Here is a 24,433-nt window from a genome sequence, read left to right on the forward strand (position 1 = left end):
CTCTCCACCCCCCGCCCCCCCGGCCCTTGAGTTGCTTAGTTCGTTTTCATCAATGTCCATTGCAGCTGTTGGGTCCCCTCTACTGTATTTTTTTTCACCCACTTTCCACTCATTGTGTGCCCTCCTCCCAGATTCCCTCAGATGTGCACGTGTATACACCATATGTGAAGTAAAGAATACAGGGTCCTCTAAATACTAAAAGATGTCCTTTGTTTCCTTATCTTTGGAGTTCTATTCAGTCTGCATATTATTTGGGGTACATATGGAAGTAGTGCTTGGGTCTTACTTTTTTGGTGCATTTCTCCCAACCGACCTTTTTCTACTCTCACTGTGTATGGGTATCTTGGGTTCTGTTTTCTTTTGTCATGTCTCTTTGCAATTTGATTTTAACACCTGCATATCAGGGAGACCATGAGCCGTTTGTCTCTCTGTTCTTAGCTTGTCTCACCCAACATGATTTGTTCTAGTCCTGTCCGTGTCCCTGTGAATGTCATTCTTTTATCATTTTTAATAGCTGTGTAGAATTCCATTATATATAGGTACCACATTTTTTGATCCATTCATCTGTAGTAGGACATCTGGGTTGTTTCCATATCTTGGCTATTGTAAACAATGCAGCAATGAACACGGAAGTGCAGGTGTCCTTGTCGTATCCTGGATCCTGTTGCTCAGGGTATATACCCCAGGAGCAGTATGGCTGAATCATAGGGTTTATCTATGTTTAGTTTTTGTTGTTGTTGTTGTTGTTTTTGGCCAGTCCTGGGCCTTGGACTCAGGGCCTGAGCACTATCCCTGGCTTCCTTTTGCTCAAGGCTAGCACTCTGCCACTGAGCCACAGCGCCACTTCTGGCCGTTTTCTGTATATGTGGTGCTGGGGAATCGAACCCAGGGCCTCATGTATACGAGGCAAGCTCTCTTGCCACTAGGCCATATCCCCAGCCCCTATGTTTAGTTTTTTGAGGAACCTCCAGACTAATTTCCAGAGTGGTTGTACTAGTTTACATTCCCACCAGTAGTGGAGTAGGGTTCTTCTTTCTCCGCATCCTTGCCAACATTTGTTGTTGCCTGGGTTCAGAGTATAGGCCATGCTGACTGCAATGAGGCGGTATCTTAGGGTTGTTTTTTATTTGCATTTCCTTTACAGCCAGGGATGGTGACCATTTCCTCCTATGCTTCTTTTCCATGTTTATTTCTTCTGTGAAGTCTCACCTTAGCTCCCTTGCTCATTGAGTGACTGATATATTAGGTTTGGGAGGGGTTTATTTCTTGAGCTCCCTGGATATGAGAGATATTAGGCCTTTGTCTGTTGCATTGCTGGTGAAGACCTTTTCCCAACTGGCTGGGTGTCCTTCCAGTTCAGCAGCTATGTCTTTAGCTGTGCAGAAACTTTTTATTTTAATGTAGTCCCATTTATCAAGTCTCTCTCCAATCTGCTGTGCCCCTGGAACTTGGCTCAGGGAGTTTCCTGACTGTGCCTAGAAGTTCTAATGTCTCGCCTCCCCTGTCCTGCAGTACTTTCAGAGTCAAACATGATTCTTAAAATCAAATACCCACCTTGAAGTAACAGAGGAGAACGCTTTGCTATTGGCCTTCCCCTCAGACCAGACCAGACTCTGCAGTACAGCAAAGCATGCATCGCTTCTTTAACTGGGGGGCTATTCTAGTTCTTAATTTTCTTACCTCCAAGCCTGGTATTTCAGCTGATAGAGCCCTCAAAATATCATCATGGAAAGCTCAAGGCTGCCTGGCTCCATGAGCTCACACCTGTAATCCTAGCTACTCAAGAGGCTGAAATCTGAGGACAGAGGTTCAAAGCAGTCAGCGCAGACAAATCCAAGAGACTCTTATCTCTAATGAACCAGCAGAAAGACAGAAGTGGCAGTACAGCTCGCGGAACCTAGTGACCACCCTGAGTGGAAAAAGTGGAGCAAGAATGTGAGGCCCTGAGTTCAAGCCCCAGTACCGCCACTAAACGAATTCATTCATTAAAAGCTCAAGGCAGGGCTGGGGATATAGCCTAGTGGCAAGAGTGCCTGCCTCGGATACACGAGGCCCTAGGTTCGATTCCCCAGCACCACATATACAGAAAACGGCCAGAAGCGGCGCTGTGGCTCAAGTGGCAGAGTGCTAGCCTTGAGCGGGAAGAAGCCAGGGACAGTGCTCAGGCCCTGAGTCCAAGGCCCAGGACTGGCCAAGAAAAAAAAAAAAAAAAAAGCTCAAGGCAGTCTGGGAATGTAGCTTGTTGGTAAGAGTGCCTGCCTAGCATGCAAGAAGCCCTGGGTTCGATTCCTCAGTACCACATAAACAGAAAAGGCCAGAAGTGGTGCTGTGGCTCAAGTGCTAGAGTAGCGAAAGAAGCTCAGAGTCAGTGCCCGGGCCCTGAGTTCAAGCCCCAAGATTGGAAAAAACAAAAAACAAAAAAAGAAGGTTCAATGTTCACTTAACACTGCTTTTCTCTACTGGTTTTGTGGGAGACTAAAGATAAAAATATTCTAGTAAAATTGTAAAGAGCCACAGGCCTCCAGTTTGTCCTGCAGTACAGCACTGTGTGCTGGTTAAGCCACGCCCTTTTCTCCCAGCAACCAATGACATCCAACCATGAGATAACCCACAGGGAAAGAGAAATATGGAGCCTACACACAGGGGGCTAGGCCTAAGCCATGTTACTTACATCCCCGCTTACCTATGAACTGAACTAAAAATCTTGTGGTCCAAGGAAATGAATACAAATCTCAGGAGCCTCTTCCACTAAGGAGATCCAGGGATCTACCAAGGAAGGGGTGCCAGAGGCAGCTTTGACATTTTCCATGTCCCACCCTGCATTTACCTAGGGAGGATATAGTGTACAGGTGTCATCTTACCTCTCCCTGAACAGACAGATGCTACGTCTGGCTCACAGGGCAAGTGACGTGACAAATCTCACTGTAGTCCTCGTTTAGAACCTGAGGCTGTGAGCTTAGAGGAAAGCTAGGACTGGGAGATACACAAACATGTTTCTGTTCCAAGTGATTCTGTTCCAAGTTCAAATACCGGAAATACTCAGAGAGAAGGCCTACTCAGTGCAGGCCTCAGTGGTGGCCCAGAAAGAGATTTCTCAGTTCTCATAGTTTTTCAGGGGCAGCACAACAAGATCTATGGTGGGGAGGGGGGGAAATTCCTTTAACTGGGTAATGAGGAAAGCAGAACAGGACATAGAAACTAGCACCCCCTAGTGGCCACGGTACTCTACCATTATCTGTGCTGTGGGTGGTACTGAAATTTGAACTCTGAACATCACACTTACAAGAAAAGTCCTCTGCCACTTGAGTAACAACTCTAGCCCTTTTGTCTTTACTTAAAAAGTTTGTGAATCATCCTACCTAAACCTCCCAAATAGCTGGGATTACAGGTGTATCCTAGCACTCCACTTATTTGTGGAGATTGGCTCTATGCTAATATTTTTGCCCATGTTGGCTGCAATCCTCCTATTTTCTGAGTAGCGAGTACTACCAGCACAGACCAGCATGCCAGGCCCTTCCTAAACCATTATCTTCACTATTCCTCTCTCACTGGCTCAAAAAAAAAAAAAGTGCTATGAGCCACTTCTTTTCTTCTATCATGAATATTCACCTGTACTTTTCATTTTGTAGTATCAGCCAAAAAAATAATGAAATCAGCCTTGCTACTAATTTTCCTTTGTATTTCGTGGACAATGTCATATAACCAATGCCAACACTAGTCAACAGTCTTGATATTTTTCATGCACACTTTTAATGTCTACAACCCCCAGAATAAATAAATGCCTTGAGAGTAGAGATCTGAATCTTCTGATCCAACCTGTTTATAGGGGCGGGGGATGGGGGGAGGCGGTGATTGAGCATACCCCACTGTTGATTTCCAGATGAGGTTCTTCCTTCTGGAAAGGGGTGGAGATGGCCGTGATGGTCAGAGTGACTGAGGGAGCCAGGCCTGGGGGCTGCTCCTCCGTGATCGGCTCTGTCTTGATGGTGGCTGAAGGGAAGTCAGTGGACAGATACCATTTCTCACTTTCCACTTCCTCTGCGGAAGAAAAAATAAGAAGCATGGCATAGGAACTTGCTCAGGAATTCAACATAACCAAAACTAATGTCCATTGACCCATATCCTTGAACAAGGCTCCAAGGAAGGATTGACAAAAGGCAAAGAAAAAGGAACCAAGGGAATACTCCAGAGGGAAGATAAACAGATGAAGAAATGAACAGTAGCCAGGCACAAGTGGCTGGAATCCTAGTTACTCAGGAGGCTGAGATCTGAGGATCATGGTTCAAACCCAGCCCAGAGCAGAAAGTCTATGAGATTCAAATCTCTAATTAACCAGCAAAAAGCTGGAAGAAGTGTGGCTCAATTAATAAAGCATTCATTTTGGACAAAAACAATGCCAAGTGAGAATGTAGAGTCTTGAGTTCAAGCCCCAGTACTAGAACAAAAAACAAAAACAAGCAAACGGACAAGAAGTAGAAATACACTTGCATACATATGCCTGCATGCGAGATGGCAGAAGAACTCTGGATGGATCACACACACGAGTGAAGAAACCTGACATCATGGGCAGGGCAGGAAAGAGGCTAGGTAAGTGGGGAATAGAAGGGGGGTGGGGAATTTTTTTTTGATGTGTAATCAGTTATGCATTTGATGTTTTCAAACCAAGTCACTGCACAATCTACTCAAAATAAATACATGTAAGAACAAAAGAGGCACGTGGTGGGCAAGCAAGGGGACTCCCCTTGTCCCTGGAACACAGCTTTTTTTTTTTTTTTTTTGTCTTCTGTCTTCTTATCCAAGCCTTAAACCTACCCAGACTTCCCAAGCCAGTTGCTCAGCTGTTTGGAGGACTTCCAAGTTTGTAACAAACATGTATCTTTTGCTGAAATGGACAAAATACTCATCCAGGAAGAAGGAAGGGTCTAGAGGAGGCTGAGTCTCCTCTTGTTACCAAAGCTTTCATGCTTCTCACTGACTTGTGGTACAGAGAATGACCAGGCAGCGAGATAGCCCCAAGCCCCTCTGCCAACGACTACACATTCTTCTAGAAACTTCAAGGGCACCAAGGAACTTTGGAGATAGAACTCCAGCACCGCCCTGGAAAAGCAGGCAGAGGACAGGACAGGAAAACCGAGGAGGCCGGAGATGGGAATAAGGAAAGATCACCCATGGTCTCCTCCCTCACCTGAGACCAGTTTTAATAAAATGAGGTATTACTGAAGATTCATAAAATGACGTATAAGGAAAGCTAAGACATGTCCTGATGCTTTTATGGAAAACTTTAAATATACCCTACCTGCCCCAAACCCTGGTTCCGCCAGAGGACAAAGCTGTTCATGAAATTCACTCAAGAATCTGATTCCTGGCTACAAGTTGGTGGCTCATGCCTGTAATCCTAGCTACTCAGGAAGGCTGAGATTTGAGGATCATGGTTCAAAACCAACCTGAGCAGGAAAATCTATGAGACTCTTATGTCCAATTAACTACCGAAGAGCCAGAAGTGGCTCAAATGGTAGACTGTTAGCCTTGAGTACAACAGCTCAGAGATAGTGCCCAGGCCCTGAGTTCAAGCCCCAGGATCAACACACACACACACACACACACACACACACACACACACACACACACACACACACAGTATCTGCCACCCCTTTCCTTATATAAAGGTACAGTACAGGGAGAGGAGGGAACAGCTACTTTCTTTAGAAACAGAACTTTTCTTTAGAAAAGCTAAGTTCCCCTTCACAATGTGGGAATTTTCCTTTTAGAACGAGATCTACAAGCTGCTGAGTGAGGAGGGTGATGGGTGTGGGCAACGTCAGCCCACGACGAGCAGGGACGGAACAAAGTGTCTTTTGATGGCGACCAGAGGAAAGAGACTAAGCATGCTTGTGCAGAATTCTGCTGGCCAGATGGGCGTCCGGCTTAGCTTAGACAAGCAACTAGAACCATGGGCCAAAGGACAACTACTGCCTCTTCAAGAGGCTAAGAACTAGAGGCTATCCAGAGCAAGGGAGATGAACGCAGGGAAGAGCTTTGGGCAATAGGTGAGGAACAGAGAGGCAGAGAAAACACAGGCTGCATGTTCTTGGCTCTGAAGTAAGACATCAATGTCTCCGCTTCTTGGAAGGAGTACATACAAGTTGTCCAAACTGAGTCATATCTATACCTGGCAGAGGCTGGAAGAGAGATAACAAGATGGAACACAGCCACTGTGCATAATGAAATGAACAGCCTTGAGAAAACAGGTCCAGTGACCACGAAATCCAGAGATATAATCCCCGACATAATAATCAAGATGACTGTGATCCAACTTAATTCACACATGTGTGCGCGCACACATACATGCATACCCATATACTACAAGAGTAAATACGAGATATAAATTAGATGATGGAATTGGTTCTTTCAATCTAGTGAAACCATCTTCAAAGCACAAACATTATTCATAAAATAAGTCACCAACAGCCTATATTCTTTTTTTTTAATTGGATAGGGACTTGAACTCAGGAACTCACATTCTTGTTTGGCGTGCTTGCTCAGCTGGTGCTCTACTACTAGAGCCATGCTTCCAGCCCAGCTTTTATTTTTCTGGTTATCTTACAGAGGGAATCTCTTAGACTATTCTTCCCAGAGTGGAGTATGCTCCCTGAGTCATTATTTACCATCACAAAACACTGGAAATAACCAAAATATTAGACAACAAGAGAAAAGCTAGGTGCATGACAGTATGGTCACTCAGTAAAATTTTTATACAGATATTACACTTACAAAGCTTCTTTAATAACAGAGGAAAGGTTTATAATCTAGGCACAATAATAGGCTACTTGTGCAACAAATTCAAGAAAAGGGACAAGGAAAATATGCCAAAATAAGTAAATCAGGTGGAACATTCAGAGCACTCAGGCCTTTTTTTTTTTTTTTCAAAAAACCTCATAGTATAAACACTTTTTTTTTCTGCATTGTCTGTATTGGATAACTCTTGTCCCTACATAATCACACATGGGTATTGCTTGCTTCTGTCTGCTCTATTTTATGCTTCAGGGTAGCAGTTCTTGGCTAGACGCTGCAAGGATTGGATGGGCCCATTCAGAGTCCTTTGGGCTGAATAAGAGACACCTTAGTATACGCAAATAAGTTGCATATCTGACCAGTGACATTTTAGTATCCTCCTCTTTACTGTGTGACTTAACCTAGGCCAGCATGTTAGCCTCTTAACACATTGCAGATTCTACCTTAAGACTATATTATGTTAGTGTCACCATTACCATGAGAGGGAGTGCCAGGATAATCTACTGATTCCACAGGCAGCATCACAGAAATAGCTCAATGCTTCCCCAGAGAAGCTCACCAAAATCAGTCAATTTAATGCTGGCCTTAGAGATATGAATGAATGCAACTGAACCTAGCAATGAATGCAACTGGTCCCCATGTAGATCAGCAAGACCCCTGGAACAGACAGGTGAGGAATAATAATATGACAACGTTTATTTCAGAAAGTGAGTTGGAGGTGGTTTGTTATGCCACAACACAGCCAGCAGGCTAGGAGTAAGAAATTCTATTACATAATAATCTATCCCATCAAAGTTACCTGTATTTCAAAAAGAACTCCTATAAATCATCTGCTATGGATCATACCCATAAATACTTATAGACTCACTACTTAGATGTACTAGCAGATTACCTCACAAAATAAATGATTTTAGATTTAGAAAGTTGGCTAGTAAGTAGTTTGGTGACAACATTACTTTGCTAGTAGTGTTAGGATCTAGTATAAAAGCAGCCAATCAGGGAATTGTGGCCTGTAGAATTTGCAGATGGACAAATTCTATGATAAACCAAAACCCACCTGACAATGAAATGAGGGTAGGAGGCTACACAAGAATGAGGAAATAAAGACAGGATAATCATCTTTGATGTCATAACCTTACCAGAAACACAAAGGAGACCTACCCATCAGAAAGACATCTCCAAGGAGGAATACAGCCAAGATGGTACTCACAGGCTGCAGTGCCATCTTCCTATAGTATATCTATGCAACCTGTTCTTTATCTTGGCCATATATTTTTTCTAGTAAACTTTTCTATCATCTTCGCTTATGTTTGACTCCTGTCTCAATGCTTCTCTCATCAGATGCAAGGATGGAGCTCTAAACTTTCTGGTAACATGGTTAGTATACTGGCTGAGAAGTTGGAGATTGAGTGTGTCTTTTTCTGACTTGGACTCATCGAAAGGTTACAGTAACTGAAATTAGAGAGAAGAGCTTTATTCCAAACCAATGGGTGTTGGCTTGTAGTCTGTCCCCAGTGGAAATAAATATCAAATCAGAAAAAAACAAAATGACAAATATAACCTTTGGGGGGGGTGATAACAAAAGACTGACTGAGGAATGAGTATTAAAACTTTACTCAGGATCTTATTTTTGTAGCTTAATATTATTGGAACAAAGATCAGTAGATCTACTAAGACTAAGAACTAGAATTAACCTTAGCTATTTGAACAATTTGCTAAACTTAAAGGCCAAGAATTGGCAGATACACCATATTTGTTAATTTCTAAACACAGAAGTAAATGAATCAGTAAAATGTCTTTCCTGAGTTGTACTCACAGAGCTTGTCAGGTTCATTACAGATAAGAAATCCCCCCAATAAATTTAGCATTGTTTCCTATGGAATAGAAAAATGAGCCCTCCCCTCAAATCATCTGATTTCGTACAAACAGCCACCTGTTAACGGTTCCACTCAAACATCCATCTCCTTAGCACAGCCCTTAGCTAGGGGCAGGAATATAGAAAGGAACCACTGTCTGTGATACGTCCTTCATGTCCCAGAGCCAAATGGATCAGCAATCAACAAAGAGGCTCAATGCTAAGACAACCAAATAAATGTCCGGGAATATAAAAAGGGACAAAAACCAAAGCAGATGCATACCAAATGCAGACCTTCCAAACCCACTGCTACATAGCTACACTCAATAAATACCAAGGAAAGGGAGGGAAAAGAGTCAGTAATGAACTGAGATTTGACTCACAATCTCTCTCTCTCTCTCTCCACACACACACACACACACACACACACACACACACACACACACACACTCCATGGAGGGGGCATACATACTTAAAAAGACAAATCATGGTACAAATGCCACGTATATGATAATAATGCATATACAGTACATGTCTAATATGAAGAAGAAATACTTGTAAATTAGATATCCAAATCCTTTAGCCCTTTGACTATTTTCAAAGGAATAGACAAATCTTGACCTTTAAAGAAAAAAAAAAAGTCCACGTAAGGATGGGTTCTGGAGCCTGGGGAGCAGAAAGAGGCAGAACAAGAATTGTGTCCAATGTGTCAGCCTGCAACATGAAAGCTAGAGGTGTGTCTACCCATGATCCCCTTCCTGAGTCCCTTAAATACAAATTAAATATATATATATATATATATTAGAGAAATATAACATGTTTCTCTCTTTATGTTTCTATTTATACAGTAAGCTGCATAAATGCAATAACCATAATAGCTAATACTTATTCAGTGCCTGAAAACTGACAGACACTGATTTAAGCATTAAGTAGTAAGTCAGTATTAACTCATTTCAGCACTACAACCATGCTATATGCTATACTATCATTATTCTCATTTTAAAGCTCAGGCAAGTGGGGCACGCGAGTTAAGCTACTCACCCAGGGTAACACTATGGGTCACAGGTATAGCCTGTATTTGAGTCCACACGATTTGATTGTAGAGGTTAAGGCATCTCGTAGCAGTGCTCTAACATCTCCAGACCCTCCCCCACACCCACAGGGCCCTGTGTCTAGAACACAAACCCAGACCAGTGGAGAGGGGAAGGGTGGGTAGACAGAATGCTAACATTCAACGTACGCATGTGAAAGTGGCATCAGGGAACTGAAGGGAATGAGTGGGGTTGGGAGGGATGAGAACAGTGGGAGGGGTGACAGTGACCCAGACACACGGTCCTCACAAGTGAATGTGTGGAATTAAAACCCCTTTGTACAACTACTTAAAGATAAATAAGTAAAGAAATAAACATGAATTGAATACATATCCGTGGACTAAACGACTGAATTCAAAAGGTTTATCTAGTATACACATATGCATGAAATGCACGGGACAACTACTTACTTAAAGATAAATAAGAAATGAACATGAATTGAATACATATCCATGGAATAAACGACTGACTTCAAAAGGCTTATCTAGTATACACATATGCATGAAATGCATGGGTGCTTTCTTTTTCTTCATTGAAGTTATACCTCTTATTTGTGAATATTCAGTTATTCTAATGGCTAAATGGTAGGGACCACTGCATCTTAAATTATCCTAACGTTGCACTGGCTAGGCAGACCAACGGGGCATTATTTTGCTGTATTTATTTTCTTAAGGGAATCATGGCTGTCTTTTTTAGTTGTGTTTCCCTACTTGTCCTACCCAACCACAATGAGGTCGGCTCTTCAGCCCACCTGTGACTGGGGACCCAGTTTGTGGGTCAATGACGAACACCTGCACCTGCTCCTCTATGATGACTCAGATCAATGCTCTTCTCGCCATCTCAAATTCAACGCAATAAAGACACAACTATTCATCTTGTCTCTGAGACACCCTTCAGCTGCCACTTCCTGGCAATACGTCAACATGCAGATCCCTCCAATACTTTGGAGCAGACACCAAAGTCACCTATGACTCACCCCTAGCTGTTCCCAGCACACCCAGCCCCGTGGGCTGCTTTCTCTAATCAGTTCAAAATCCATGCTCTTTGTCATTCAGATTCTGTATCTTCCCCTTGCTCCCTAGGTATCTGTTATCTAGGCACTCTTTCCTGGCTCTCCCAAGATCAATCACAAGACATTATCTTCTCCTTTGAATCTCAGAAACCTACCATCCCCCTGTGGCCAGGCATGATCAAACCCCAAATGATCAAATCCCTGCTGTCCTCCAGCCTGCCCCACTTACAAATGCCACCTGACCTCACACCTGCACCACCTGCTCACGTTATGCTCGCAGATGATCACTTTCATTCCTAAATGCTCAAGCAGCTCTGTAAATTCGGTGTATCTATACTAAGTCAGCCTGCCTGGCTGTCCTGTGTCCCTGAGAGCCCAAGAAGCCCCCAAAATACTCATCAGAAGAAAGCCAGTTGCTTATTTGTGTCTCTCACCATCCACTGCAAAGCTGGACGGGCCTTGAGCCTCTCACTACATCCCAAATACAGAAACCACTTGGTTTCAGGCTTAGAGTGGATTCCAGAAGAACTGTTTTTGATCTAAGTAAAATGAGACAAAGAAAACCCAAGTACCCTTCACCAGAGGTAAGCACTCTTAGTTTTGCCTAGGCTATTCTCAAGAGATAAAGAACACTAGATTCAATGCAAACAGCTACTCTAAAATGTTATCAATTTCTGCGTTGCCTGAAGAGCAGTCACACTTCATCAGGTGGTTTATCTGCTTTGAGGTGGCATTTGCATTTGAGAAGGGCTGCTTTTGTCCACCTTTTAAGAAGAATGCAAGATGATATTCAAATGAATAAAGTAATTTCTGTTCCCCAATATTTTCCCATTGTTAAAAGTCAGAAACACAATTGAAGCCAGGACCTAGACGATGCTTTGCTGGGCAACTTGCTCCTTTGTTCATTTATCTTTAACTTTTTGTGCTGTTTGTTTTGCTAGCACTGGGGCTTGAACTCAGGGCCTCCCAGTCTTCCTGAGCCTTTTTGTTCAAGTCTGGTGCTCTACCACTTGAGCTCTACCTCTAGTCCTAACTTTTGCTAGTTGATTTAAGGGTCTCTCAGATTTGTCTGCATGGGCTGGCTTCACGTCTGGGTCCTCAGATCTTAGCCTGAGGAGCCAGGAATACAAGTGTGAACCACTATGCCCAGTTCACCTTCAACTTTGATATCACACATCTCAGCTAGTTTTCCTTTCCTATTGGTTATCCCCTACTTATAAAAATTCCTTTGCTGGCTCAGAGAAAAATCTCAGGACTTTCACAAAGATGGACTGTGGACCAGAAACCACTTACAAACTCTACTTAACCCAGTCTGCTTCTTCTCAGAAAATGACTGGGTCAGCCTGTTAGGGATGCACAATCGACAAACAGAGCAAGGTACCAGCTGGGGGAACTGAACGCTGTGTGCTTTGCCCTCATGATAAGAAACGCTTCCTGGAAAGGAGGTATTATTATTATTATTTCCCCTCAACCTAACTACCACAGACATGCACCCGTGACTCTGATCGGTTGCATTTATATTAACTGGAACAAGAATTTAAAACTAGTGACAGGCGGGGTGGCTCACCCCTATAATCCTAGCTACTCAGGAAGATCTTGAAGATAGTGGTTCAAAGCCAGCCCAGGCAGAAAAATCCATGAGATTTGACAGAAAAGGGAGGGACCCTGAACTTTTGGAGATGTGCTCCTGTCCTTTCACTGGGGATCTTGTTTCAGAAGATTCAATGCCCTAGCCCACTGCCTTTCAGCTGCTTTTCTCCAGCCATCTCTAGGCCATGCTCCAATGACTGAGTAAAAGTCAGCCTCATTCATCCAACTTGTCCCGTCATCCTCAATGGGTGTGCGCTCCCCCCACCTCCCCCCTGGAACTCCTATTTTAATTTCCTCTTGCTACATTGCTCACATTCTGTCTGACTGGGTATGTGGATACAAAGTATTTTCACTGAACTTGGCTTCTATGGGCCGGATCTAAGTTTCATTACTGTGTCCCACAAGTACCCACAGTGCCATTCACACAGGAAGGCTTCAAAATCCAAGTGGGATTAAAGGGAAATGTTCATCTGCAGAGCTAATTTAATTAGGCTATCTCCAACCCCTGAACTCTAGAACAGTGAGGCTGCTAAGCAGATATTAGTTAGCTATTTGAACACAAAATGGGCATCAATATATTCCTGTTATACTTCTGCTCACATGGGCTTTGCACTTGCTGATCCTGCTACCTACAATCTTTCTCCGGAGATACATGTGTGGTTCTTGCCCTTCTCTTCTGCTGATCTTTGCTCGCGTCACCTTCAATAGGTTGTTTATCCTCACTCGAATTTCAATTCTCTCTCACCTCCCCAGAAACTCCCTATTGCTTTTCTATTTTTGTGGCCTGTGACTGACCGCCATTTATGTGATTGGTACTCAAAAAAGGAAGTACAGAATTTAAAAATGCATCATCAAGCATTTATAAGATATCTCCTTCTATCTGGCACTCCGCTTGATTCTGTACATGACACTTATTATCAACCAAGAGCTACCACCTTGACCAAATACTGTTGCCATGTATCTGCACAGGATGGGACAGGGAAAGTAGAAAAGGCATCCATCACACCATCAGCACAGGCCAGGGATGTGCTCAGTCTTCCAGACCTTCTCCCCTTAACAGCCTGTTCCACTGGTAAGGCAATGAGATAAACCTTGGTTGGACACATTCAACATACCAGGCACAGTGCTAGGTGTCAGACAGAGTTCTACTTGCTCTCCATCAACTCAACATATAAAAGAGAACCAATGACCAATGGGTGTCCCAAAATACAGCTACACGAGTACAATCATAATCATCTCTTTGCAAGTAGCATGAAAGTATTATGGAAATACGATGAGAGGTGACAACTTCTAGATGGGAGAGTCAGACATGAAGTGAGATTACATTGAGTGGAGGTGAGTGGAGGATGCAGAGAAGGTGATGGGCACTCCAAGGAGAGACAAGAGTGTGAAAAGAGGAAGTGGAGTGGAAAAGCCAATGCGAGAGGCAAATGGACAGCAGCAACTGGACCAAGGCTGGGAAGGGTGGTCCATCGGCTCACAAGGGCCTCCTAACCCATGGGTATAAGGTCAGCTTCATCCTAAAAAGTAATGGGAAGTCATCTGAGATTCTGTAACAGGGAAATAATATGAAAAGGCAAATATCTAACAATCTTCAGATAACATCTGAGCATACTGGCTGTAGAAGTATCTTAACTATTATCTAAAAAGACATTTCTACCCATCAGTCCTCAGAAAGCAGTTCCTCCTGGATGGTAATTCATATCTTTCCTCTAGGGGATTATAACTTAAAGCAGATTCACTGAAAAAGCTAATAAATAGAGAACAAGCTATTAATAAGTTGAACAGCTAGGCATCCACTACAGTTCATTTTAGAATGAGGGTGGATAAACTGAGAAATCCTTCCCAAAGCCTTCCTGAATACCTGCAGTCTTCTCATTCTCTCAAAGATCTTGGATTCAAATAATAATAGTTATAACAGAGGCTAAGGACAATATCATTTGTCAGCCAGGACTTGGGCTCATTCATTGAAATACATTATCATACCACATCCTCACAAGAAACAGACATGAGGTAATTGGCATTATCCTGGTTTTATACACAATGAACTTGTGGGTTAGGAAAGTTAAGTAATCACTGGCAGAGAGTGAATGGCGAAGAATCTGGAACAAGGTGTGCCTGTGCAGCACATCACTTTTAACCACAAATTATACAAATCTAATCCTCCCCACTTGATATATTCTGTGAGAGCAATGAGCAAATGCTTTCCCTTTGATTCAGTGCCTCACACATGAACTCGAGAACTTCTTGGTGAATGAGTGGCAACAATATAAGGCACTGATAATGTGAGGTGAAGGAGTTCAGGCGTGGAAGAAAGTCACAAAGGAGAGGTGTGGAAGTCAGCTTCCAAGATGGCGCCCAGTGATCCCTGCCTCCGACTGTTCACCTATTCCCCTTCTTGTGCAGTCCCTTACCACAGTGAGTAAGCTCTGTCCTGTGTGACCAGCAGAAGCACTTCCCTGGTCAGAAAAGGCACTGCTGTGGATCCCACATTCTGAGGGTGCCAGACACCATGCTGTGGTGCCATTCCTCCATCAGAAAGGAAACTGAGGAAGAAGCAGGACAGAGAGGAGGAGGAATGGGGAGGAGAGATTAAAAGGAGAAGAAGCAGGAGGACAGAAGCAGAGGAGGGAAGGGAAGAAGGAGGGAAAAGGAGACTAGGAGGAAGAAGACAAAAGGAGAAAGACAGGGGCTGGGGATATGGCTTAGTGGCAAAGAGTGCTTACCTCATATACATGAAGCCCTAGGTTCAATTCCCCAGCACCACATATATAGAAAACGGCCAGAAGTGGTGCTGTGGCTCAAGTGGCAGAGTGCTAGCCTTGAGCAAAAAGGAAGCCAGGGACAGTGCTCAGGCCCTAAGTCCAAATCCCAGGACTGGCAAAAAAAAAATGGAGAAGGACATGTGACATGGAAGAAGAAACAGATTTGGTGAAATGCTAAGATGTAGACATTCTCCAAGTTCTTTAAGCATGTTTTGTTTTTCCTTCACATCGACTTTACGTCCTCTAATGATTTCAGTTCCTTTTCTTCTGAGGAACCTTCCACATACTGTACCTTATTCTGATATGAGGGTTAAAAAGAAAAGCTGACAACTATAGAGAAGGATTAAGGTACCAAGCATCTAAATTTTCATCAGAAAAAGAAATAATCTGAGCATAAGATTAAAGCTTTGTCGAGGTCTAGCCATGAAAGAATCCACGAACAGATTCTCAACATTCCTTTCACTGAGATCATGGGGCCCCATTTCCTGACCTGTGGAGCAGAGTAACTTATGCAAAGGAGAAATGTATCTAAGCGGGAAGTTTTAATACCCATAATATTATCTCTCTTTTCTTTTCTTTCTCTCTCTTTCTCTCTTTTTCTTTCTCTTTCTCTCTTTTTCTTTCTCTCTCTCTCCCTTCCTTCCTTTCTCTCTCTCTCTTTCTTCCTTCCTTCCTTCCTTTCTTTCTTTCTTTCTTTCTTTCTTTCTTTCTTTCTTTCTTTCTTTCTTTCTTTCTTTCTTTCTTTCTTTCTTTCTCTCTTTCTTTCTTTCATTCTCTTTGCCAGTCCTAGAGCTTGAACTCAGGGCCTAAGCACTGCCCCTTAGCTTCTTTTGCTCAAGGCTAGCGCTCTACCACTTGAACCATAGTACTACTTCCAGCTTTTTCTGTTTATGTGGTACCGAGGAACCAAACCCAAGGCTTCATGCAAGCACGCTACCACTAAGCCACATTCCCAGCCACCTATAACATTCTCTAACCCAAGATAGGATAGCTTCTTGGCCTGAGAGTTTGTGTTCCTTTGAGGACTGCAGTAGCTCTAAGAAGCACCTCCTAATTCAAGTAGGAGAGGCACTGGCCTTTTACTAAAGAGGAGCATGATGAAACTTGCTCTGTATGGAGCCACCAACCAACCAATCTGCCATGCATATCCAGTGTAAGAAGGAGGAGGGAACTGGAGGTGTGGCTCAAGTGTAGAGTGCCTGCCGTGAAGAATACACCAAGTAGGGGCGTGAGGCCCTGCGTTCAACCCCAAGTAGTGGCACAAACAGAGGGAGGGGGAAGAACGCTCCAAACCAGAAGCAAAACCAAGTCAGCAAGATTCCCCACACTGATTTTTTCTGGTGAACAAGTCATATACTGTTCTGAGAACAGACTCTTCCAAACTTATTCTAAGTACTTAAGGTATCTACTATCCCTCTAAGAAAACAAAAGCCTTCAGTAAGAAATGTATATATGCCTTGGAGAGTTTGGAAGGTAGAATGTATAAACACTTAAAGACCTAGAGAATAATAATCAAAACAATTCAAGGAATCTAACATTAGAAAAACAGAACCTCAACAATACTACACTCATGACATCACTGATGAACATGATAAAAATAACCAAGGGAAGTCTAAGAATGTTCATCAAGATTCTAGACATACGAGGTCCATGGAACATTCTAGAAATGGGTCAAGAAGATGTGTAAGAAGCTCCTAAGATTAACAGCAGTCAAAAAAAAAATCCTTTATCAGAAAAAAAAAATAATGTGATCTCTTGAAACAATAGACTTACTGGACCAGTGGGAATTATTATCAAGAGAAGACAGGCTGGTTTGCAAATGGCTGTTCTGTTGCCCACAGGATGAAAGAAAGTCATTACTGCTATCGAGTTACAGCAAGTTTGACAGGGCCACAGCCTGGTATGGAGAAATACATCTGAGTCTTGAGTATTTCCCACAGCCTGGTACCAGGTCTTCACACATGGAAGGTGTGTAGCTGATGTGGGTACCGATGGTAACACGGCCCACACTCTACCCTCTGAAGGAGTTACCATCAAAGGGCCCCGTGCCCCATGTGTTTCCCTGCTCTGAGTGTTTACCATCATTGAAGCTGTCGTTGGGGGCCGCGTGAGTGAAAGGAGACTGGGCCCGGGGCTCCTCGCACAGGGAGTAGCTGTGCTCAGCTTGGATGAGAGGCGCTGGGGACGTAGGAGACGGCTCCACCTCCATTGACACGCTCTTCTCCGAGAGGAAAGGGTCATTCAGGAGCTGACCCAAGACGTTCTGGGAAAACTCGTCCAGAAGTTCCGAGAAGTGCTGCAAGAAAAACAACAACAGGAGAACAGCTTAGTTTTCCTTACAATCATTCGATACATACTCTACACACGTTTTGCTTCAGGCAAAAACACCCAGCACTCCATTGCCTAAAGTCACTTATGCATAATATCCGTTTGTCTATTTCTGTCTAGTAAACCGTAAGTTTAATGGCTTAAAATAGCCCTAAATGATTGTTCCTTCTGTGGTTAGGATGAGCTGATTTCATTGGGGTTTCCTGATACAGCCTCATGAGCTGGAGGGTTCGCTGGGGGTGGGGCTGGCCTAGGGCAGCTGGTTCACAAAAGCCGTGTCAGGCTGGGGCTTCCTCTTGTGGTTGCAGAAAGGATCCATGATCAATAAAACAACAACAAAAATCTGAATGGGTGGCTGGAAATGGGGCTTAGTGGTAGAGTGCTTGCCTAGCATACATGAAGCCCTGGGGTTCGATTCCTCAGCACCACATATACAGAAAAAGCCAGAAGTGACATTGTGGCTCAAGTGGTAGAGTGCTAGCCTAGAGTGAAAAGAAGCCACAGACAGTGCTCAGGCTCTAAGTTCAAGCCCCAGGACTTGCAAAAAAAGAAAAAAGAAAAAAATCTGAATGGGTTCCAAAAGTCATAGGACATTACTACCTCTATAGCCTCCAAAGGAAGTCACAAACTTGGACTCATGGGGTAGGAAACTAGGCTCTGCTCCTTGAGGAGAAGAATGGCAGAACCACAGGGAGAGGAGTATGGATTGTTTGATGGCACCAGTCCCTGGGGGCCACTGTTGTTGTGATTTGCCACATTCTCCACTGGCAGGATCCATAAAGAAGCTATCCCCCAATTTCACAGCATCGGGTGTGATGAAGGCCAAGATCAAAGGCAATAGAGGCAGTGGAATAGCCTAAATCTGGAATGACCCCAAAGGTCCATGTGTTCAAGAATCTTGGCCTCCGGCCTATGGTATTATCAAGACCTTCAGGCTCCACTACCTCCTAAGAAGGGTGGGGCCTAATGGGAGATCATCAAGACCCTGGGAGTGCACCCTTCACGGGGACTGTAGGATTCTAGTCTCTTACTTTTTCTCGGGGTCACATTTCAACCAGGAGGTGGACAGTCTTGCTCTTCTAGGAGCTTTCCCCTCTACCCCATACAGGGCTGCCTTGCCTAAAGCGCACAGGCAACTAACTACTCATGGGCTAAAGCCTCCAAAACAGGAAGCTAAAAGAAACCTTTTCTCTTTATGAGTTGATTGTCTTAGGAATTTCTTAGACGGACAGAAAACACTCAGGAGTCAGGTTCTCTGTATTATCCCACTGCCTGGACTTTGTTCCTATCTAGTTTTCTCATAATCTCCTTATTCACTTGCTCTCCCCACCCTCCAATATCATGAACATCCCATCCATCAATACACTATGGACATGACACAGGAATAGTTAACCCCTGGGATGTCTAGATCTCTTGTTCTACTGTCCCACTTTGAGAGAATCAAAGCCCCATTCACCTTCTATCCTTGTCAGAGATGTATTTGTGGTGTAAGGATCTGCAGCGCAGCGTTTCTCAAACGAAACGACTGACACAGAGGACTAGGTAATTCTTCGCAGGGTGGGGCTGTTAAACTGCATACTGTGATGTTTAGCAGCATCCTCGGTGGCTGTCCACAAGATGCCAGCAATATTCCCCAAGGTGTAAAGACAAAAGTGCCTCCAGACATGGCCAAATGTCAAATTCATGCCCATACAGACGCATTACCAGCTGTCTGTTCTTGCCTCAGCTGTCAATCATCGAAGGTGACCTTCAGCCTACTCATCACCCCTTTGCCCACAGCACCTCATACTCCTTTACTCCCAGTTTATGAAGTGCCTAGAACTCCACATACGCCCAACATGAGAGGAAAAGCCTGATTTTGCAGTTACCAAATGTTCACTTTAGAAAGACACTAGGAATGCAAGATAAATAAGACAGAAAAGCTCTTGCTTTCCCAGATCTGCTACCATTTGGGCTGGTGATTCTCAAATTTCTAGATACATATGGACTGTCTGGGGGAAATCTTAAGACATGTGCCCTGATTCACAGATCTAGGCAGGGCCCAAAGCCTTCATTTCTAACCAACTCCCAAGTGAAGCAAGGAAGGCTAATAAGGGTTAGGACCAGATTTCCTGGTTATAAGAGAATCTGAAGTCGGCACCCCATTCCCCAAAAGCAGCTCCCAGAGCTTGTCCAATAGGGGATGTTCATGGAGTTCCTTTGAAGACCCCAGTTAAAACAACAAAAGGCAAAATAACAGAAGGTAAAAATGCAAAGGCACGAATTGAACTCAGTCCCTCCAGTTCCAAACCACAATACTGTCCCTTGGATTACAAAGGGGCTGGCCAGTTTTACCAGCCTTCTGGAATTCTGTTCCAGCTGGAAGTGAGGCAAAGCTGCCCAGGTCTGGATTGCCTGCTGACATTCAGTTTTCTCTCTCCTGAGCAGCACTAATGAATGTTTTCATGAGCATCCCTGGATAACCAATAATAAACTTCCTCCAGCTCTGCTCCCCTTCCCCAAGCTCCCCCACTCTGGATAATACACTAATTATCATGTTATGAAACAATCTAGCCCTAATGACAGGCAGTCCTGGAAGAATCCAGAAAACAGTTGTTATCAAGTGCATTATTATGACAGTCCCCCCTGGAGAAGAGAATCCACCCAGAGGCAAGGACCAACTGTGTCCACCCACCCACCTGGGGACTTAAGGTGGGGTAAGCACTGAGAAGGTCCAGGGCTTAGGAAGTACTCATCTAATACCGCCAGATGATGGGATTCAGCCCAGACACGGGGTTCCCCCTGGGTCTCTTTAGAAGCTGTGGGCTCCCCCACACAGCAGGAAGGGCAACTGCACTGCCACTGCTGGTGGGTCAGTAGCAGCTCATCATACCAGCCAGAGACAAACATGCTGGTCCTTGTGGAGAGATCGTCTTAGATCCTGCAAGCACTTTAGTAAAGTACTCAAGGATTATTAAAAAAAAAAAATCTAATTCTTTCAAGATAGTGGCACCATACTGTTTTGCCATTCTGTCTAACATTTGAATCTAACATTTGAATTGAGTTTAGAAAGTACTACTCACTTAAGGATCATGACACTCAGGGACAGTTTGCTTTCTCCCCCACATTCTGTGATTCCAGTCCTCTACAGGGAGACCATTAAACACAGTATTCATACATCAAGTTGACTGGACTTCTCCACATTGCTTGTCCTAGGAAAGGTATTTGCGCCTCACTATCCACCTACATGGAGAGAGGCTTTTTTGTTTTGAGCAGTACTGGGGTTTGAACTTCAGGGCCTTGAGCTTGCTAAGACTGGGACTCTACCACTTGAACCACATCTTCACACCTATTTGGTTTTGTTTGCTGATTACTATTGAGATCCTGTCCTGCTTCCCACCAGGCATATCACAAGTTGCCTGGTCCAGCTTCTCTCTGTGGGGATGGAGTCTTCAGGACTTTTAGGCCTACGATGACCTTGAACCTCAATCCTCCAGATTTCAATCTCTCAAGTGGCTAGGATTACACTCTATGAGTCGCTAGCACTTGATTTAAGAGTTTTAACAGCTGTAAGACAGGATGCCCATGCTCAGGAGTGATGCTGCTGACCAGATTAGATGCAAAGCTGGTGGTTCGCACCTGTAATCCTAGCCACTCCAGAGGCTGAGATCTGACTGTGAACCCGGCCCAGGTAGAAAAGTCCTGAAATTCTTATCCCCAATTAACCACCCAAAAGCCAGAAGCAGAGCTGTGGCTCAAGCAATACAGATCCAGCTTTAAGCAAGAAAGGGTAAGGCCCTGATGGGGCTGGGAATATGGCCTAGAGGCAAGAGTGCTTGCGTCGTATACATGAAGCCCTGGGTTTGATTCTCCAGCACCACGTATATAGAAAACGGCCAGAAGTGGCGCTGTGGCTCAAGTGGCGGAGTGCTAGCCTTGAGCAAAAAGAAGCCAGGGACAGTGCTCAGGCCCTGAGTCCAAGGCCCAGGACTGGCCAAAAAAAAAAAAAAAAGGGTAAGGCCCTGAGATCAAGCCCCAGTACTGACACACACATGCACGCACACAAGCAAACACACACACACCTAACACCTCACTGGCTAGTGATTTTTTTTACTAATTAACATAATCAAAACAATAAATTTTGACATTTCACCTCCAACACGACATGTCTTCTCACAGTTCTTCCTAGGACCTCCTTTCATTTTCCTCTTTACCATGAGGAAACCAACCGCAGGTGAAAACAAATTTATTTGATAAAATCATCCTAGATTACCTAGATTGACCTTCCCTGGACAGAGAGACTTAGAGGACGCATCTCTTAATTTGACATACTTTTACTTTTCTTTGATTTACTTTTCATCTCCATCTCACCTAAATATTTCATCAGTCTGCCTTATCCACTCTGTGTCTCAGTTGGAAATCCAGTCCCTTTGGACCATCCAGCATCCTTTTTCCAGAGATGGAGAAAGGTCAGCCATGAACACAGAGAACAGTCCCTCTCCAGGAAGTAAGTTATCGGCTGTTCAGGGCCTGTGTCCCACAGAAGGTGCCCATTGGGTACATTCTAAGACTTTGTGCCACCTGGCGTCCGCCCAGCAGACCTCTTCAGTGGGAGGCAGGACTGACTGGACCAAAAACAAAAATGTAGATTTCAGTCTTACACTGTACCCCATTGGGTGTCAGGGAATTTGGCCAAGTGAAACCTGAATTTCAGGCATTAGTATCACCTCCTATGTACTCAGTTTCTTTCTCTCTAGAACTACGCACATGCTAGGTGTGGATGTATGTGTTTGTTCTGATGAAGTAATGGAGTAGATTTTAAACTAGATTTGTAGTTTAACACCTCTCTCTGACTCAGGGACCCACTCCTAAAGTCTCGAATGGGAGAAGGGGAATCTATGCACCTGAGTTTAAACACTGACAGCAGAGATAGTAGGAACCATATCGAAACAGTGACAGGGCAGAGCTAACAACCCATTCATCTACAGTACCCTGTAATTCTCTAAAATGTTGAAGGCAACATAAAAGGGAGCCACGAAAGCTTTCCTACTTGGGAGGAGGGAGAAAGCCCTCTTTCTCCATTATGGCTTTATTTCATTTGCCCCTATGAACTCTGCTCTGGGGCAGTGAAAAGGGCAAGGTAGGGTGCTGGGGTCCAGATGGGAAGAATGCAGAATCAGGTTTGATCTGTACCCTGAATGGATCCTGGTCTCTAGCCTCCCCCCAGCTGGGAAATGGGATTGCCTTTGCTGCGAGCCTCTGGCTCAAAAGATGGCGTTTATGCAGAAGAAGCCTTTGTACTTCAAAAACTGTAACTAGAAGCCCAAGGGGAGCACAAAACACTCAAAGATTGGAGCCACCAAAGTAGGGAATGTGGTGGGGCGAGCTGACAAGAAATGATTTAAAGGACACACCTCAAGCTCACTTTAGAAACCAAGGTCTCCCTCCAACAAAACATAGCTCTGTGTAGCTCGGGATGGAGGCCCAAGACTCTGGGGGCCACCGGGCTGCACTCCCCCAGCCCCTGCAGGGAGAGAAGCCCTCCCTCCCATGGCCTTAGACCTGACAAAGTCTTACACAAGTGCCAGAGGCTAACCAGGAAGAAAAAAGCAACCTTGTCTAAGTCAAGGGAAAAAAATGAGAGAGAGAAAAAGGCTCACAAGTCAACACACTCATTACAAGAAAATGTCAAACACGCCCCACTTGTTTCTGACCCTCACACATTTACATACAGTCCATATTTCTTTAAGTTTAAAAAAATGAAGGATAAGGCTTGGAGATCTTCTATATTACACAGAAGTTTGGAATTTGGAAGGTCTGTTTCTTGGGTTTTTCTTTTGCTTTGGTGCAGTAATATTTGTTTTACAGAAATCTGACAGGCAGAAACAGAATGTCTTTTAGAATCCCTATCCCCAAACACGTCTAGTTCGATAAGTAGTAAATTATAAAGATATCAATAGATGCTATTTAAAGATGCCCTAGTAAAAATCCATCAGTAGGATACAGTCTATGTTTTATAAAAAGTTACTTTGAGGGATGGGTAGGGACAAGCAGAAGGAGCGGAGAATTTCCAGGGTAGGACACTATTCTGTATGATACTGTAATGTTCAATAGAGGTTGTTACACATTTCTCCAGAGCCACTGAATGTACACTGCCAAGAGTGAGGCATAAAGTAGTTTGGGTGAATATATATATGTATATATACATATATATATATACACACACACACATATATATATAATCCTTAAGTAGTTGTACAAAGAATTACCATTCAATAAATAGTTTATAGGTACAATGCACCTTGATCCATGTCACCCCTTTCATTATTCTCTTCCAACCTCTCCCCTCCATTTTCCTAGTTTTGTAAGATATACATTGAATATTACAACTCACTCTCTCCCCTGGGAACTCTTTACAAATGGGAGAAACAGTAATAATAAAAGGCATGTCTGACAAAAAGGTTACCCTGTGACTTAAGTGGGCCTCACCCATCTTACCAAATGGAAACCATTGTCTAAAGATGAGGAGTCATTACACTGACATGACCACATGTATTTGCCCAGCTCAGAAAGTATAAAAGCTACAGCTGCCATTTTGAGTCTTTTACCTCCATTTCCTATGTGGGTAGTAGGAAATGGTTCTCTCTCTTTTCCACTTCACCATACTTTAACTCTGTTATATGAAAATAAATCCCTAGTAAAACTTTCAAAAAATAAAAACTAAAAGCCCTCCCTCAAACCCCCCAAATGTGAATAGTCCAAAGAGTAAAATGAATTGTCTTGGTTGCGAAAGCATGTAGTCACACTTAAAGTTCTTTGTGCTGATTCTAAACCGTAGTCATTAAATCTTTCCCAAATGATGGATATTTTTTAATTCTCAGACTCCTCTGAGCCTGAGTATCCTTCTAAGTGCTTTTGCCATTAGTAGTTATTTCCAATCATTTAGTCCTACCATTCCTCTTGTTTTGCCTTGGTAGGGTTGGCAGGCAAATAGTACTGATGACCCAATTTAAAAAAAAAA

The 24,433-nt window shown here is 43.7% G+C and overlaps 1 protein-coding gene and 1 long non-coding RNA gene across 2 annotated transcripts in view; one reads left to right on the plus strand and one right to left on the minus strand.

Moving 5' to 3' along the window:
- The window catches only part of Creb3l2 (cAMP responsive element binding protein 3 like 2), a 133,378-nt gene that overhangs the window by 28,662 nt on the left and 80,283 nt on the right, over positions 1 to 24,433 (minus strand). Inside the window, exons 3-4 of the mRNA XM_048340286.1 lie at positions 17,185 to 17,401; positions 3,863 to 4,038 (exon numbers count right to left, since the gene is read on the minus strand). Of these exons, the coding sequence (XP_048196243.1) occupies positions 3,863 to 4,038; positions 17,185 to 17,401 (393 nt within the window). The remainder of the gene's footprint in view (positions 1 to 3,862; positions 4,039 to 17,184; positions 17,402 to 24,433) is intronic.
- On the plus strand, positions 463 to 23,376 carry LOC125347189. The gene is made up of 3 exons (XR_007210127.1): positions 463 to 475; positions 17,145 to 17,150; positions 22,629 to 23,376. It is a non-coding gene; the product is annotated as an uncharacterized LOC125347189 (long non-coding RNA).

The sequence above is a fragment of the Perognathus longimembris genome, chromosome 2, assembly GCF_023159225.1.
Source record: "Perognathus longimembris pacificus isolate PPM17 chromosome 2, ASM2315922v1, whole genome shotgun sequence".
Classification (NCBI taxonomy): domain Eukaryota; kingdom Metazoa; phylum Chordata; class Mammalia; order Rodentia; family Heteromyidae; genus Perognathus; species Perognathus longimembris.